This window comes from Protopterus annectens, chromosome 2.part0 (assembly GCF_019279795.1).
Source record: "Protopterus annectens isolate FY-2018-M chromosome 2.part0, PAN1.0, whole genome shotgun sequence".
Taxonomy (NCBI): domain Eukaryota; kingdom Metazoa; phylum Chordata; order Ceratodontiformes; family Protopteridae; genus Protopterus; species Protopterus annectens.
In genome coordinates this window covers 388,770,186-388,788,328 of record NC_056728.1, presented here as the reverse complement: position 1 = coordinate 388,788,328, position 18,143 = coordinate 388,770,186, and the positions used below count along the sequence as shown (strand labels likewise).

General features: G+C 43.4%; 1 protein-coding gene across 2 annotated transcripts in view; it reads right to left on the bottom strand.

Moving 5' to 3' along the window:
* Positions 1-18,143, bottom strand: part of LOC122793098 (probable global transcription activator SNF2L2) — a 2,696,898-nt gene that overhangs the window by 914,627 nt on the left and 1,764,128 nt on the right. For both annotated transcript variants that reach the window (XM_044060828.1, XM_044060829.1), the window contains exon 20: positions 7,579-7,692. In XM_044060828.1, the coding sequence (XP_043916763.1) occupies positions 7,579-7,692 (114 nt within the window). The remainder of the gene's footprint in view (positions 1-7,578; positions 7,693-18,143) is intronic.

The following is an 18,143-nucleotide window of genomic DNA, read 5'->3' as shown; positions in this document are numbered from 1 at the left end:
TGACTGCTGTGGTAGCCTAAGTTTTATGGTTCTACTCCCACTGCAACCAGCAAGTTTCAAAAAGCCAAAGGCTACTTTCAAACACTCCAACTAACAGTCATAAACTCAAGCAGAGCTCCATAACAAAAGAACGATGGAGCACAAAATGCTTCAGAGCATTTTTTTTCTTTCCCAAGGAAGGTGGCAAGATAAGATCCCTGAACAGCAATTCTGGGACACAAACTAAACAGTGACTATATACAAAAAGGGTGGACAAATCTACACCCTGATACCCTTACATGCTACTGAGAGGTATGGTGTGAAATGCCATGGCAGGAAATAGGAACATTAATTGTCAATGTCCATTTATATCACACTATACTGGCAATACTGCTAGTTGTTTGTTAGCAATTGTGTAAAAGTACAGTTGTGTAACAACTTACCATAACAGTAGATGTCTTATTGCTCACTGTTGCAGTATTCTAAACTGTTGGGTTATCTTGCCAAATAACCTGGATGTCCTGCCAGAGTACCAAATCCAAAATCATCTGTAGAGCCATACATGCAACGTATGACCTAAGCACATGGGCATAAGGGTACACAAGTGGACATATGAGTGTGAGATCCTCAGACTAACTAGCTGCCAGTCCAAATGCAGGTCTTGGACCCGTCGACCTGTTCAATGGGTAGTAACCGGAATCATTCTTGCCTTTGCTTACTCAGTTAAATGTCCCATTGGGGAAAACCTTCCTTTTTTCTTTGAATTTTTCTGGTTTAATCTGTTAGATATTAGCTAAAAAGGGACCACGGTGGTACAGCGGTAGCGTTGTTGCCTCACAGCAAGAGGTTCTCCTGTTCGATTCATGGCTGGAGTGCCTTCTGTGTGGAGTCTGCATGTCCTTCCTGCAGTCAAGTGGCCTCCGAAAGACATGCGTGAATGGGCGTGCCTTCGCTGAAGGTTGGCCGTCGGGCTGGCAACTCTGCACCATAAAAAAATCTACTACCAATCATTAGCGGACCGGAATTCCACTGTAGCGACCCCTAATTGGGAAAAGCCGAAAAGACAAACATTAGCTAAAAAGGGAGAGGCAGATTCTTTATAAGAATATCCACTCTCAGTGTCATTTCTGCCACAGAGCAGGACACTATTATAAAAAATGCCTAATTTGTCAGATGTTTGTACCAAAACTCTACATATGTGTCTTTCCTCTCTTAATACCCATCTAGAGACTAGAACCTAAAGTATCTCTTCTATGCTAAAATGGTGGAGCCTTCAATATCCAACATCCCATTCCTTCAGGTAAAAGAAATTCAAATGAATTAGGCCTGAACTACTGTCTGCCCAAACAGACTTGGACATACTGAGGCTTTGCACGAGTCTGTGGAATGTTCGACTTTTTCTAAGGCTCTTGCTACCATGACCCCAACCAGAGACGAGTATGGCATCTGACTCTCGTACGTTCAATATGACTGACTTCACCAACATGGTGGAGAAGGTGGGAACCCAAGCTTATAATTTCATAAAAAAAAGATATTGATTCAGAAATAGGAGCCTGGGTCTTTGAAGTACACCATGTGTAGAATCTGCCACATTTTCTTAAAGCAGACATCACTCTCAAGAAGAAAAAACAGAAGATAAAAAGTGTTTGTCCTCCTCAGTTGTCGCAGGAAAAAGAATGGATGGAATTCTCTCAAGACCTATTTAAGTCCTTTTGGCCTCAAGCTGCCTTCCTTTCTGCCCTCTACACCTTCTCCCACTACCCTCAGAAGAGACAACATGAGTCCTCTTCTAACAGGGATGAGACAGATTCTGATTCAGATAAACATTCCCTGGCCTACTCATCACAGATTTACCCACCAAGAGAAACAGCTTCTGATGATTAGGATACTTTATCTCCTGATTCACCTGTTCAGGAAATCTTCTTTGAGGAAATTATCAGTCAGATGATGTAGTATTTTGAGTGGGAATCCAGACAAATATCTGATGTGTAGCAAGAATAGTTGTATAAAATCTTAGCATAGCCACAAATGTCTTTCTCTTCCATGTTGCAGTAATCATATAAGGGATTCCCTGCCATACACGATCCCAACGTCTGGACAGTATACAAATGCCTTTTACCACTGCTAGGTATATGGGACGTCACATGTAAGCCCAAGGCAGGCATTGGCCATAAAACTGATGTCCACACATACCATTCTCAGAACTGAATGCCCCAGGAAGAACGTCAGCCTAAGGTACCAAGGAGTAAAACACACATCCAAAGAAAGAACAAGAGTCAGGCAAGAGAGAGAGAGTCATTCAGAGTGGGAACAAGAACCGAGCTAGGAGGAGTCTAGGTGATGTTTTAGTAGTTCAATGAATGGGTGAATCATTCATGAAATTGTTCATTCCATTACTCACAGCCAGCCTACCACATCCAAACATTTAAAATAACATTCTATAAACATCAGCCTCTCAATCAAACTTGCCCTGAATGAAGGTAGCTGGTAATCAACAAATTTATTTATTTTTATTTTATTTTACATTTGTTAACCGGGCTAGTCCAACTGGATACATGTCCATTTTCAGTGGAGGCCCGAGGAGAAAAGCTCCGCTATCTAACACATGATAATAAACAGTATATAGACAATACATAAGGCATTACAAGCATGAGAAAAAGTATATACACATTTCAAAAATAAAGCATGGAGAATATGTACACAGTATAAAGGATTTTCAAGCACAAAATACTTAGGACATTTGAATGACAATATGAGGAAAGTACAGAAAGGTAAAAGCTTTTACTTAAGTAGTGGAATGAGTAGAATAAGACAGGATACAATAGGATGTTTAAAAGTAAGCAGTAGAATGTAGAGAAGGGTATAGTTACTAGATTAGAGAGAGCATTTCTTAGTAGAATTGAGAATACTAAAAGCTTAAAGCTGGGAGAGAGTAAGACGTATGCATGAGATGTGAGGAGCAGAAAGATCAGCTTGGGTAGTTGCAGGAGCATAGCCAGTGGTTGGTTAGGTAGTGTTTTAGTTTAGTTTTAAACAGTGAGATGGAGGTTTGGGTTGTCAGGTTGGGAGGAAGTTGATTCCATATTTTACCAACTGAGTTGGAAAATATAGAGTCGCCTGCAGTATTCTTAGATAGAGAGGTTTGAATCAGTATTTTACTAGATGAGCGAAGGTTTTTTAGGTTGTTGTAGGGCTTTATAAGGGTAGAGAGCATAGGTGTATTATCAGGGTGGTGAAGGGTTTTCTGGGCTATAGAGAGCTGATAGTATTGAATTAGGTGGGGTAGCTCTAGACATCCTAGGTGGTGGAGATTTTTGCAGTGATGTGTTTTATATGGGGAGGCCGTGGCAAATCTGGCAATGTTATTGTAGGTTGATGTAAGCTTATTGATGTTATATTTGGAAATTATAGCTTTCACAAACATTCTTATTGTACAACATATAAAAAGTTCAGTGAATAATACCAACTATAGAGAATACTTCAGCAATGCTTTCCTGTACATGTTCTTCTGGCAATATCCATAATTCACAACTATGTCACTGATTTTTTTTTTTTTTTGTGAGATATTTATCTTATCTTGACAGGTTAGCCCGCCTTAAACTACATTCAGCATATTAAAGTCTGTGTAATAGGGATTTAATCCTGGCATTTAAAAACCTTAAGATCACGTGGGTTTCCTCCCACACTCCAAAGACATGCAGTAGGTTGACTGGACACTCTAAACTGGACATAGAGTGTGAGTGTGTGTGCAACTGAGTGGTACGGATTAACTACTGTGGCAGGGCTAGCCACTCAGCTGTGTAAACCTTGGCTCGAGATGATTGTCATTGTTGAAATGACACCCTGCCTCCATGTGCAAAAATGGGAAAAAGGGGTTGAGGATGGATGGATTTAAATACCTTCAGAACAGTGCTCATTGTGTTATCCTGGATTTAAAATTAATTTCAGACACTCTTTCAACTAGCAATAACAACTTGATTTAAAAAAATGGCAAGTACACCAAAAACTAAAAATAAACTTTTTTTTGTCCTTATTTGGGTGGCTGTGACATGGAACTGACTTTCTAACACAATACAATTAATTAGTAAGCACATGCTTTTAAAATAAAGTTGTACACTTTGTAGAGACAATATCTACAGACTACTTAACATCTGTGGGTTACAGACTCTCTGAAAACCTCTTTTGAAATCTACAAGTCTGACAACCATACTGCAACAATTAAATAATTCCTGCAGTCTGTGTTTAAATCATGACTAACAAAGTCTCTTTACCATCAAACCTACTCTGCTGAAGTCTGCACAGTCATTATCACTGCAGCATATAATTCTGAGAGACAGAACCTGCAATGCAACTAGTCCATCACTAAAATGAAGTATCCTTCTAGTTCAAGTTCATTAGCAGTGCACTCAATAGTCTCCCTACCATCACACTGTCTCTGCTGTAGCTTTAGCAGTCTTTCGCCACAGTATCCATTCAATTCTTAAAAATGGGAAATTATTTCTGACCCACAGACAAACTAAGAAGTTACAACAGGCTACAACTTGCTTCCAGCAGTGCCTTTTAATCCTTCCAGCAAACCTGTAGGCCCATTCAACTGTTTTACATCTGCAGTGGCTCAGGAACCATGAAGGAATAGTGTAGGCATGAAGGAGACAAAACAGCTAAGCTGAGAACAAAAGAGTAAATCTCAGAAGTTACCAAGTTCAGACAGCCTCCAAAATCATATAATTACACAGTGGGTACACTGACTCAAGTTAATGAAGAGACGACTAGGATAAAAGCCTCCTACTTCCTACGGAGTAAGAAAGATGTTGAACTCATACCCCCACACTCTTTCCAAAGGAAGAAGAGGCAATATGGCTACTTCCTTGAGGGAGCAGTATTATACAGAACCTCTTGATGAGGAAGAAAAGTTCTTAAGTCAAGAATCAAGCATTGTGGGACCATGTTCAGAACCACCCGGTCCTTGGTTATGGCTCTCCCAAAACAGAACAAATATTAACAATTATCCTCTGACTTGCAATCCATGGGAGAATCAAGAGTGCTGCTGATTCTTTTGTAGAGCTGCTATTTTTAGTTGAAAAAGGACTGCCTGATGTTTAACTGTCTTTGATCCTGTGAGAATCTTTTTTTTTTCTGAGATGGGCTGACAGGGATGAAGAAGCAGAAATACCACTGAAACAGTAAGGGGATGATAAAAAAAAAAAAACACTTCCATTGTAGACAATCCTGATTTTATTTCTGCAGTTCTTCAGTAAGATTCTAATGAAGCCTGAATAAACACTAAACATGCTTAGAAGAGGTACTAAGGATGAACATTCTTAACTTATAATTAAAAAAGATTGCAAGCTAAGCCCCTGACTGCAAACGTGCCCTTGAATATGCAATCCTGAAAAAAGAATCTGCACTATCAAAATAGCAACAGGCTAAGTTGAAAGAAACTGACATAAGGGTCTTGACCACAGACTCTCTGATTGCCAAATTAGAGAGTTGTGCCAACTTCTGCAGACAGTCCCATAAGTGAGAAAAGAAAAAGAGACGAGGACATAGGTAATTTAATGCCCTGAGTTCCAAAGCAGTACAAAATGAATTCTCTTGATGACAACGTCCAAAGATATGGACTACTCCTTTGATGTCAAACTGAGCAGACGCTGCAGTGCCATGGATCAATGATGGGTTTCGGAGCTAACATGGGAATTTGACTCAAGATGCCTGGATAGTTACTACTTCAAGTTCATCTGTGCACCTTGGAGACAATACTGCAGTCATACATTCTTAATGATAGCAGGAGAAGAATGCAGATGCTTCTAGGACACCAAAATGGTATCCCTTAAGACATATTCCAAGGAGGAACAACTCAAGCTTCCACACTGATTGAGTTGTTCCTAGGGAGAAGACAGAAGAGTAAAAGACTAGTCCAAGGCAGGCCCATAACAGTAGAAGTCATAGAATGGGAGGATGTTGAGGGGCAGAGGTATTAATATTCTCGAGTGTCTTTCAACAAGGGATTTCTGTGTTTCCTCACAGTCTGATTCTGAAGAGACAGACACACTCTCATTACCTATACCTGTCTGACAAAGGAGCAGGGAATGAAAGATTGCAAATAGCTATGTGTCAGGTGACTGGACAAAGTGCTTGCTGAAGTGCACATTAAAGATGATGCTAAGTCTAAAGATGCCTAAACAAAAACCCTACACTGGCATCAAATTGTTATACCAAAGACTATGTTTTTGCATGAGTCTGACTGACTTCCTAAAGATATCAAAGGGCATTTTATTCTCTAATTATAAGACAGAAGGAACATAATCTCATCTGTTATAGAATCTGTGGAAGTTCTTGTGATTCTTCTTAATAAGTCTAGCCTGGCATATAAGGAAAGACAATCCTGTAGCCAGAGTTTATTTATTTATTTATTTATTGCACTTGTTGTCCGGGAAAGTTTACTGGGCCTGAAGGAGCCCATTTTCAGTGGAGACCCAGGGAGAAAAGCTCCACATTGTAACATACAATTAACTAATAAAACATTATTGATACATGAATAAAATGGACACATTACTGCATACAATTAATTAAACATTGTTGATACACAACAAGGCATAAAAACGTTGTTGTGCAACATGAGAGAACATACTCCTCAAGCAGACCAGCTAATGTGCTGTTCCAGGTGCTCACAAATCAGGATGGAAGCACTACAGTCATATGACTCACCCCAAAAGGGCTAATCCAGTCAGTCTGCATTGTCAGATAATGATTTTCATAACCCTGCTCCTCAACAGAAAACACAAAGTATGCAAGGAGATGACGGCACTTTTTTAGCTGGTTTAAAGGAGGAGACTAACTGCCTAACATCCAGATCTTCATCTTCTTCCTGCACTTCAAGCCTGCTGATAAGCACATCAGCAGCCTATTCTGTTTATCTCCATTGCAGCCAGCCTGTACTGCTGCCATCCTAATACAAGTCAAGTAGGCTTCAAACATTTCTTTACTACTCCTTGTGATTGAAATGAAGAACTGGCACTTTCAGCATATTTTAATGTTGATTTCCTGGCTCAGGTAGTAAATGCAGTATTGCTGCAGGTCCTAGAGATTATGTTGATCACAAGGGCAGTCTGAACTTAATAAGGGAATTTTCCTCGGACAGACACAAGGATCATGATTCAGACTGTGCCAGTGGCAGGAAAGGGAAGTACATGTACTGGATTTGTACATTGTACATGTACAGTGTTTGATGGTATGAGCTCAAAGAAAAAGCAATCACTCCATAGGGCCCTGGGCACAGGAGCTAGGGAATGGAACATCTCTATGCAGACAGCAGGATCTTAGCAGAGGAAATTTCAGCAATGATCCTGTGCAGACAGCCTCTGAAACCAGATCTGCTGTGGCTAATGCTTCAATTCAAAGTATTTACTCACATAAGGTTTTTAAATCCCCCTTCTTCATAATGATGTTCACTGGAGAAAAAATTATTTCAGAATATGCTAAACTTTCTGTAAACACACCATCTCTTCCTAAATTCTGTTAGTACAGCCAAACAGATTAAAAAATGTCTCTCAATATTTAGGTCAACTCTCTAAAGGTTTTGTATATTTTTTTACTAACCTTTTCAGGAAGCTGCGACTCTACTTCCTTCTTCAGTCTCCTTAGGAGGAAAGGGCGCAGAACCTTGTGAAGACGACGGATGATCAGTATAGTTTCTTCTTCATTCAAATCCACCTGGATAAAGAAAATTGTTTTGGTTTACTAAAAGATGCACAGATGTTCATCTAACTTCAGAAATCTATCAAAAATTGTAAGTGAGAAGTTCAGTAACTCCGGACTGTTCAAAGTACAAGTCTAAGGAGTTATCAAATGTTTTCCCTATGTGGAATCTGGAATGTCAGAGAACACAAATAAGCATTTGTGAATGCTAATTTACAAACGAGAGAGACTGCAGTAAAATCATAGGACAGCATAAAAGACAAAGACAAATGGAGAATCAGCAGTGTTGAAAAAGGATATGGATTGAAGATGCCACAAGCTACTTAAACTTGAAAACTAAATGTGGGAAATTAATTGTGGGCTTCAAAGGAAGATTCACCATCATTAGGAAAACAGAAGCTATTTTTCATCTGAGCAAAACAAACAGTGATATCAAATATGAAAACAGTACTGATGCAAGGTCAGATAAATGCTGGAGGCAGTCTGTGTAAAGCAATTAGTGCATTTAAGAAAGTGTTCAACTGCTGCAAGAGAGGAAAATGAGGGGACAGTAGTGAAAGTGATTGTGTAGTCATACCATAAATTTGAAATAACTTAAACATCCAATATAACTAAAAATGTTGTCATATGTGCCTTTTAATCTGCTCACTAATTTAGCTTACAACACAAATAAATAATCATGAACTGCAGTTCTAAAATTATCCCTAAATTAACTGTAGTGTGTGAAAAGGGAAATATGATACTGGGGTAAAGCATCCTGTAACCCTACTGGCACTGTAATAACCCTGAGTGCTGAAGAAGAAAGAAATATCACACATTTTGTACAACTGTCTAAAAACCCAAAAAGAATGCAAATCTGTGTGTTTTGGTACGTACAAAAACTCAGAACAGTACTAAAACATGTTTCTACAAATTAAATAATATATAAAACTCTCTTGATCAGAGTTCTCTCATTTTATTATGCAATGAAATCAGGTACTTACCTAGGGAATATATGGACTTTGATAAGGACTACAATGAGAAATAAACAGCAGTATGGCTAGATGGAAGGATACTGACATAAAAACGTAAAGCATCTTAATAGATCCTACTAAACTAGCACACTGTCCAGCAGTTTTTAATATGTAGTCATCTATGCATCCTGTCTCATATTACTTGTATACTTTTTCCACAAGTATGAATATGATGACGTACTTCAAAATCACAGTCAGACTTACTATCATACAGCATTACAAGCACATGACTTCAAAGCCCACAACACTCCCTTAAGCATTTAAATTTAAGAGTCTTTTACAGGAAAATATCTATTAAGAGATAGGTGTAGTACTCAAAGAGATTCCTGAAGTATTTAAGGGTATTCAGGGTCCTTTTGGGTCTGAGAGACAATAGCTTTTTAATAAAATATGTGAGCTGTTCTACAACACTAGCCTCCACTTACTGAAGCTTTTGATACACTAGAATGAACGATCTATACAAAAAAAGAAGTTATGTACTCACCATAACGTTCCATTTGAGTAGTTACACTTCATTTTCCTGCAACCTGTGGGTATTCGGATCCATATCGGATCCGAGCCAGCAACTTTTCAAGCATTTGCTCCGAGTTCAAAGCTCCTCCCCCTTACCCATAACCCATCACCATCTCTTACCTTCCCTCAGATCGAGTTTACCACTACACAACCAATTAACAACTCAACTATATAATAAACCTTGAACAGGTTCGGGGGAAGGAGGGTGAGACTGTTGCAGAAAAATGAAGTGCAACTACTAAGATGGAACGTTACGGTGAGTACATAACTTCTTTATCTGAAGTAGTTAACTTAATTTTATCTGCAACCTGTGGGACAGTGTCCCCAGCTACTTCAACTCCTGGGAGGCCCTCATGGAAGGATATTCCTGAGCACCGCAGAGCCGAAGGATGCTCTCCCAATTTATAATGGGAAATGAAGGTATGTGACCTTGCCCAGGTTGCTGCCGCACAAATGTCATCTAGTGAAACCCTAGAACAAAATGCAGCAGAAGTCCCCATAGATCTGGTAGAATGAGCTTTAACAGGACCAGGCGGGGACAGACCTTTGTCTTTATAAATTTGCAAAATACATTGTGTAATCCATCTAGCTAAGGAAACCTTGGAGATGGCTTTGCCCAGAAAGGGTTTAGAAAAGCACACAAATAACTGGTCAGACTTACGGAAGGGCTTCGTTCTGTGTAAATAAAAATGAGGCTGTCTATGAACATCTAGCAAATGCAACTTATATTCACCCTTGTTCTGAAAATTTGGAAAGAAAACAGGCAGGTTGATTGTTTGATTAATGTTTGACTCAAAAGCTACTTTTAGTTAGAAGGAAGGGTCTGTGCGGAGAGAAACCCTGTCTTTATGGAAGTTCAAGTAAGGCAGACAAAGCTTGAATCTCAGAAACCCTCTTAGCCGACGTAACGGCCACTAAGAAGGCTGTCTTCCAGGATACGAACTTCAAATCTACTGATGCTGCAGGTTCAAACGGGGGAGCAACTAAAGCCTGCAGAACCAAGGTAAGGTCCCAAGGAGGAACAGAGCCCTTAATTGGAGGACGCAAAAGAAAGGTGCCTTTAAGAAAAGCATTACACCGTCTAGAAAAGGCCCTGGCATTCATGTTTTCGCCAACATGGAAATTCGAGATAGCTGTCAACTGCACTTTCACCATGGAGGAACTAGCCCCTTGTTGAAAAATATTGGCTAAGAAATCCAGCACTGCAGGAACAGGGGCTGTAAAGGGATACAGGTTCCTCTGAGAAGCCCAAATAGAGAATCGTTTCCATTTACTGTGGTAAATCTTCCTATTGGAGGCCTTATGGAACACCACCAGCATAGTTTTTACTGAAGATGAAAGACTGGGAGTCTTGGCAATTCAGGGAACTAGAGCAACCAAGCCATCAGCTTGAGGCTGTCCAGGTTAGGCGGGATGGGAAATTAGATCCAGGCAGGGATCCAGAATCCAAGGAGGAGCTAGAACATGAGACCAAAGGAAGGGGAACCACACCTGACGAGGCCAGAACGGGGCAATGAGGATCACTTTGCACCCCAGTCGGCAAGTTTTCTGAAGAAACTTCGGAGTAAGGGTTAACGGGGGATAAGCATACAGTAACCAGGGAGGCCAAGCATGGACTAGAGCATCTCTGGGTGCGTCCCCTGGTGAGGGGATCAGAGCAAAGAACTTGCTGCACTTCATGTTGGAAAGAAATGCGAAAAGATCACAGCAAGGCTGACCCCACGCAAGGAAGATCTCCTCCACTATCGATTGTTTCACAGACCACTTGTATGGCATTAGAACAGCCTGACTCAATTTGTCCGCTAAAATGTTGGAGTGTCGCGGGATGTGCGTTGCAATCAGAAATTGACTGGTGGAGAGCGCCCACTCCCACACTCTCATGGCCTCGTGACAAAGAGGATAAGATCTGGTTCCTCCCTGTTTGTTGATGTACCAGACAACCGACATGTTGTCTGACTGAATTGCAATAGTCCCTGGAGGAAGGACAGTGTGAAAGGCTTGCAATGCTAAAACCACTGCTCTCATCTCCAGAAAACTGGTATGCAATCTGTTCTTGATGTGGGACCATGTGCCTTGGACCGTCCTCCCCAGATAATGCCCTCCCCCACCCGAGCTGGGAGGCATCCGTGGTCACTGTGGCTTAGGCTGTGGGTTAAACAAATGGGCGTCCCACTAAGATCTCTGGCGATTGGAGCCACCAGAGAAGCAACACCATGCAGGCTTTAATGATTTGAATTAGATATTCCATGGGGAGATCTAGTCAAGACCACTGTATGGCCAGAGTCCAATGAAAAACACGCATGTGAAGACGTGCACCGGGGAGGATCAAGATTGATGGCACCACAGAGCCTAGGGCTCGGAGAATGTCACCCGTCTTTGGTAGTCTAGGGCCAAGAACCACTGATATATGGGCCCATAGGCTCTAGACCCTGTCTGGAGTTAGGAAGACTTTCAATTGAAGGGTGTCTAGCCGTGCCCCCATAAAGTCCAAGATCTGCACCAGGTCAAAGAGGGACTTGGAAACACTGATAGTGATCCCTAGCTGGTCTGCAAGATGAAGGAAGGAGTCTCTGGCTATGCAAAGAAGACGCTTGGTGGAAGCAGCGAGGAGCCAGTCGTCTAGGTAAGGGAATACCTGAATTCCCTGAAGCCTCAGGTGAGCCACGATGATTGCCATTATCTTGGTAAAACTCCTGGGGGCAGTGGTGAGACCAATAGGTAAAGCTCTGAACTGGAAATGAATGGCTCCCAGCGGGTAGTGAAGGAATCTCCTGGAGCTTCTGCGAATCTTGATCTGGTAGTAAGTGTCCTGGAGGTCTATCGAGCACATCCAGTCACATTCTCAAAGGTAAGGTAGAATGGACTGCAGGGTGACCATCCAGAATTTCTGCTTGGCTACCGCCAGGTTCAAGGTTGACAGGTCCAAGATGGGCCTGAGGTCCCTAGTCTTTTTTGGCACTAAAAAGAACCTGGAGTAAATGCCTGATCCGGACTAATCTGGGAGGACCAGTTTGATGGCTCATTTGCGAAGCAGCTTGGAAATCTCTAGTGCTGCCGCCTCCCTTTGAGCGGATGGGAAATCTGGGAGGCGCTCTGGTTGGACTGGAGGGGTAACAAATGGGATGGTGTAGTCTCTAGATATTATTTGAAGCATCCAACGATCTGCAGTTATGGACTCCCAAGCCGTTGGGTGCAATGATAATCTTCCCCCGACTGTTTCCAGAGTTGGACAGTCAGTAAACCCCTCAGGGCTGCTGCGTGGGCCTGTCCGAGAAGGTCTCGCTTGACCCACAGTTCCTCGGCCTCCTCTCTGCCTCTGGGGCAGCATCTGTCCTGTCCCCCTCTGCCTCTAGGGGACAAGTTGTCCTGAGAGTCCCGGGAAAAGTGCAATTTTTGGAACCACATCTTCTTTTGCCCTCTCTGATTCCGAGAAAAGGATCTTTGAGGGCTAGAGAAGTGGACTCCGAAGACAGACAAAGTCTTTCCATCCTTTTCGCTCTGGACAAGAGTGTCACGTACTGTCTTCACAAAAAGGGAAGAACCATAGAAGGGAGCATTTGTGAAAGAAGCCTTGAAGGGGTCCGCAAATTGACACAGTCTGAGCCAAGCGTGTCGCCTCATAGCCACACTGGTCCCAGCCGCCTTAGCGGTTCCTTCCATGGCATGGGAAAGGAGATGCATAGACGTGTTCGATACTGATTTTAGAGTCGACATTTTCACAGAGAACAAACGCTTGTCCTCCATCGACAAAGACTCTGGGGGTGACTCAGCGAACTCCGTGACTAGGTCACGCTGCAGTTGAATAATGTGTGCCAAATAATTCAGAGCTTGGATGGAAAACGTCACTGAAGAAAACACTCGCTTCCCAAATCAATCCACTGCCTTGGACTCCTTGTCCGAAGGGTGGACCAAGGAACTCTCCTGTGCCAGTTCCCTCTTGGTGGCTGCTGCAACCACCATAGCATCCATCGGGGATCCTTTTTACCAGGCCTGCCTGTCTGAGGGTGGACAATCTTGTCCGGACATTTTGATATCAGCTCTATGGTGTCAGGCTCCTTCCATGCCCGTGTGGTGATAAGATCCACTAAGCGATCCGCAAGAGGGGACACCCAGGACGTAGATGGGCCAGTGCCAAAAGCCTCCAGGAACACTAACTCATCTGTAGAAGGTTTTGGGGCTGACCAACCTCCCCTCTGGTGGAGGATCTCCATGATGTCTCCAAAGGAGACATCCTCAGGAGGTGACCTGGGGGAACCTTCTCCTTCATCTAATCAGTGTCTTCTGTCAAGGACTCGGGGGAGTCCAGGTGCCTCCTTTTACAGATGTGGTTATGGGGACCCTCTTCAGTAGGACTCTCTGAAGAGGGCTCGTGCATCACGGGGGGTTCCTCCAGGGGAACCGCCTGGGGGTCCTCTAGCATGGCCTGTCCCTGGAACAAGGTGAAGGGAGTCGTAACCAAATCCAGGGGAGTCTGGGTGGAATCCAAGGAAATAGGCTGGGGTCTCGATCCTTGGGAGAGAACCCTCTCTACCATGTTGAATGCCAATGGAGAGCATACCTCCTTAGCACCCAACAAGGAGGAAGCTCTCCCTGGGTCTGCCGTGAGGATCGGGGCCGAGGCAGGTGTAGCTGGAGCTCCGAAGGAATGGCTTGAATCCAACAAAGTCGGAGCCAAAGACACCTCCATTCCCTCAGATCTGACTCACCGTCCCCGATCCGAACTGGTCTGATCAGAGGAACTCAAGGTGATCGCCGGAGTCGAGGTTGGAGGAACCATCAGCGCCGACCCCCCAGCTCCAAGGATCCTCAGATTCATAAACCCCGAAAGCGCAGGCTGGATTGGGGAAGGAGAAATTGGATGAAAGAAGGACATGGAAGTCCCCCTTCCAGAGGGAAAGGGGTCTGGCAAGACTCCCATCTGGATTTGGGTCTGAATAAATGTCATCATCCTGTCCATACTGAATTCTGATAGACCCTGAGTCGTGCGTGAGGAGGCGACCGACTCGGATCTGGCTGGTCATTGTGACGACCTAGACGAAGGCCTCAGATCCAAGGGCTCCGTCGGCTCTGAGGAGAACCTCAGGGAGTGGAGCTGAGGAGATGTAGGTCTAGACACTTTAGAAGGCGGGCTAGGAAAGCGCAGGCTGGATCTGGGAAGGAGAAATTGGATGAAAGAAGGACATGGAGGTCCCCCTTCCAGAGGGAAAGGGGCCGGGCAAGACTCCCATCTGGATTTGGGTCCGAAAAAATCTCATCATCCTGTCCATATCCAATTCTGATAGATTCTGAGTCGAGCGCGAGGAGGCGACCGACTCGGATCTGGCTGGTCATTGTGACAACCTAGACGAAGGCCTCAGATCCAAGGGCTCCATCGGCTCTGGGGAGAACCTCAGGGAGTGGAGCTGAGGAGATGTAGGTCTAGACACTTTAGAAGGTGGGCTAGGGAAGGGCTCCCACTCTGGAGACTGCTTACAGGGCCTATCCCCCCTGTTGTCTCTGTCCTTGTTTTTCTGTCGTTTCCTTTGGCCTCCCCATCAACAGGTCTAGTGGGAGGGTGAGTCCCAGCCTGAGGAGGCGGCTGAGCAACTGCTGGATGAGCTGAGGCTGAGGCCGATGAGTCTAGACAGAAAACAGGTAGAAGGCCTTTCGCAACCAGTTTGGACTTCCTTTCTTTCAAGGCCCTGGGGTTAAATCCGGCGCACACGCTGCACGGAACAGATAGATGGGGAACACCCAGGCAAACAACACACAGAATGTGACCATCGGCCAGTGAAAGCTTATGGCCACACTCTGTGCATTTCTTGAAAGTGCACACACAGCCAACCTACTTAAAACTGACACTCTAAACACGCACACCTAAGGGGTATACAGGGCCTGAACAAGACTACTTTACAACAAACAAACTTTTTTTTTTTTATATAACAGACGGACAGCGATTGGGGGAGGAATAGGGAAAGTACAGTTTTGTACCTACCATAAATGTAGATGTTCGAGGATCCACATTGCTGCAGTCCTAACTATTGGGTAGTCCGCTGTCCAGTCGGCCCGAATACCAAAGTATATGGCTGACGTCGGTCACGGCGCATTAGACTGACGTCAGTACATCAGGGTACTAATGCGCATGACCGACGTCATATCCTCAGTCTTTTCTTGCCCCAGATGTCAGAAGACCCTAAAAAGACAAGGCCAAAACCAAAACACACCAAACATACCTGCACCAAAACATATACAATATATACAAAGGTACCAGAATATAATCTCACCTACACAACCACCCCTAAACACAGAGGGAAGGAGGGAGGATAAATTGGACTGCAGCAATGTGGATCCTCGAACATCTACATTTATGGTAGGTACAAAACTGTACTATGTTCTTCATTCCACATTGCTGCAGTCCTAACTATTGGGTAGAATCCCAAAGCAGAGGTAAGGGAGGCTGGCAAATCATAAGGAAGCAGGAGCTGATAACATGCCTTGCAAAATAGCTGTGGCAAAACCAGCCCTAGACTTAGAGTAGAGAGGAAGGTGGTAATGCTTAGAGAAAGTATGCACTGAACTCCAAGTAGCTGCCTCCAAAATATCCTTAGTTGCCACCCCTTAGAAATGCTGTTGAAGTGGCAGTAGCCCTAGTGGAATGAGGCCTAATCCCAGCTGGAATCTCTTTGCCATGATGGGAATAACAAAATGCAATGCAAAACCCAATCCACCTAGAAATAGTTTGTTTTGACACAGGCTTGCCCTCATGCTAACTCAAAGCAAAAGAAACAAACAACTGCTGAGACTTTCTAAAATCCTTAGTCCTGCTTAAATAATAACGCAATTGCCTGTGTACATCTAAAGTGTGCAAAATCTTTTCCCCTTTATTTTGGGGATCTGCATAGAAAGTAGGCAAATGAATAGTTTGGTTTAAAGCCACACTAGAAACCACCTGAGGCATAAAGGAAGGATTAGTACGTAATGATACCCTATCCTTATGAAAAATCAAAAAAGGCTCAACTGCCATAAGGGCCTGTAACTCAGAAACCCTTCTTGCAGAAGTAATGGCCAACAAAAAAGCAGTCTTCCATGACAAGTATTTCAGGTCAGCAGTAGCTGCAGGCTCAAAAGGTTGTAGAGTAAGTTTCTCCAACACAAAATTGAGATCCCAAGCAGGAGTAGGAGCTCACGTGGGGTCTTATATTCTTTGCCCCTAAGAAATTGCTTGAATAAAGGATGTGAAAACAATGGTGGGTCACAATCATAGTGAGCTGAAATTGCTGCAGCATGAATCTTAATGGAAGAGAAAGACAAACCTTTGTCCAATAACTCAGTAAGATATTGAAGAGCCACACTCAAATTAGGCTCCGAAATCTCCAAATTCTGTGCTGCATTCCAAAATAAAAATCTCTTCCATTTTTCTGCATACACTTTCCTTGTACTAGGTCTTCTGGCTTCCAGAATCACATTTAAAACCTGTTGAGGAAGCTGAGACCTGCTGTCTTTCAAAACAGAATATGCCAGGCTGTTAGATGAAGAGTTTGAAGCTTGACATTGAGCAGATGACCGTCCCTCTGAGACAATAGGTGTGGAATCAAGGGTAAAGGCCATGGAGGCTTCCTTACCAGACTCCTCAGTAATGGGTACCAGTGCTGCCGAGGCCAATCTGGAGCTATTAAAATCATCCTTGGCTTGTCTTGTCTGACCTTTAGAAGCACCTTTGGGAGAAGAGGCAGAGGTGGAAAAGCATACACATGAAGATTTTTCCAACTGAAAGAAAGAGCATCCACTTTCCAAGCTGTGTGATGAAATTCCTTCGTGCAAAACTTTGGCAGCTGGTGGTTTAGTGGAGAAGCGAACAGATCTATGTCTGGAGTTCCCCATGACACTGTCAATTTTGAAATACATGAAGATCCAGTTTCCACTCGTGGGGATCCATGATTTGTCTGCTTAACACATCTGCTAAGGAGTTCTGTGCTCCGGCAGAAACCTTGCCTGAAGAGTTAGTTGCAAGCTGAGCGCAGTCTCCCATAAAATCATTGCTTGCCTGCACAATGGGTAAGAATGTGTCCCCCTTGTTTGTTGATGTACCACATGACAGTTGTGTTGTCTGTTAGAATCAACACCTGCCCTGGAAGAAGTAACTCCTTGAAAGCCATTAATGCAAACTGGACTGCTAACATCTCTTTCATGTTGATATGTAGATGCTGTAGTCTGGCAGGCCACTTGTCTTGTATCCACTTTCCATCTAGATGAGCTCCCCAAGCAATGTCTGAGGCATCTGTCGTTAGAATCTGACTTGCCTCTGGCCGGGTCACAGAGAGTCCCTTGTTTAGGTGACATTCCTGAGCCCACCACAAAAATTCCTTTTGAATGCAAGGTATTATTTGAATGACAGTGTCCAAATCCTGGCAGTGCTGTGTCCATAGATTTTGAGATACCATTGTAGCTTCCTCATATGCAGTTTGGCATTGGGAAGCACCAGAATACAAGATGCCATGAACCCTAAGGCTTGAAGGACTGTCCTTGCAGTCAGCCCGGACTGAAGAGATAATTGATGGAAGTAACTGGAAAGATTCTTTTGTTTGTCCGGGGTTAGAAAGGCCATCTGGGCTGCTGTATTCAGTCTCACACCCAGAAAGCACATGTCTTGAGAGGGTACTAGACTGGACTTTATTTCGTTCACAGAATACCCTAGGCATCTTAGCACTGCTATGACATATTCCAAATGCTGTAGAAGGTCTTCCTTTTCTTGAGCCAGAATCAGGCAGTCGTCCAAGTAAGGATAGATTTGAATTCCTTTTAGCCTGAAGTAAGCTATCACTGGAGCCAGAACCTTTGTGAATACTCTGGGAGCAGTAGATAAGCCAAAGGGCAATGCAGAGAACTGATAATGAGAATTTCCAGCTCGAAAACGCAGATACTTTCTGCAACTTAGTCTTATAGGCACATGAAGGTAAGCTT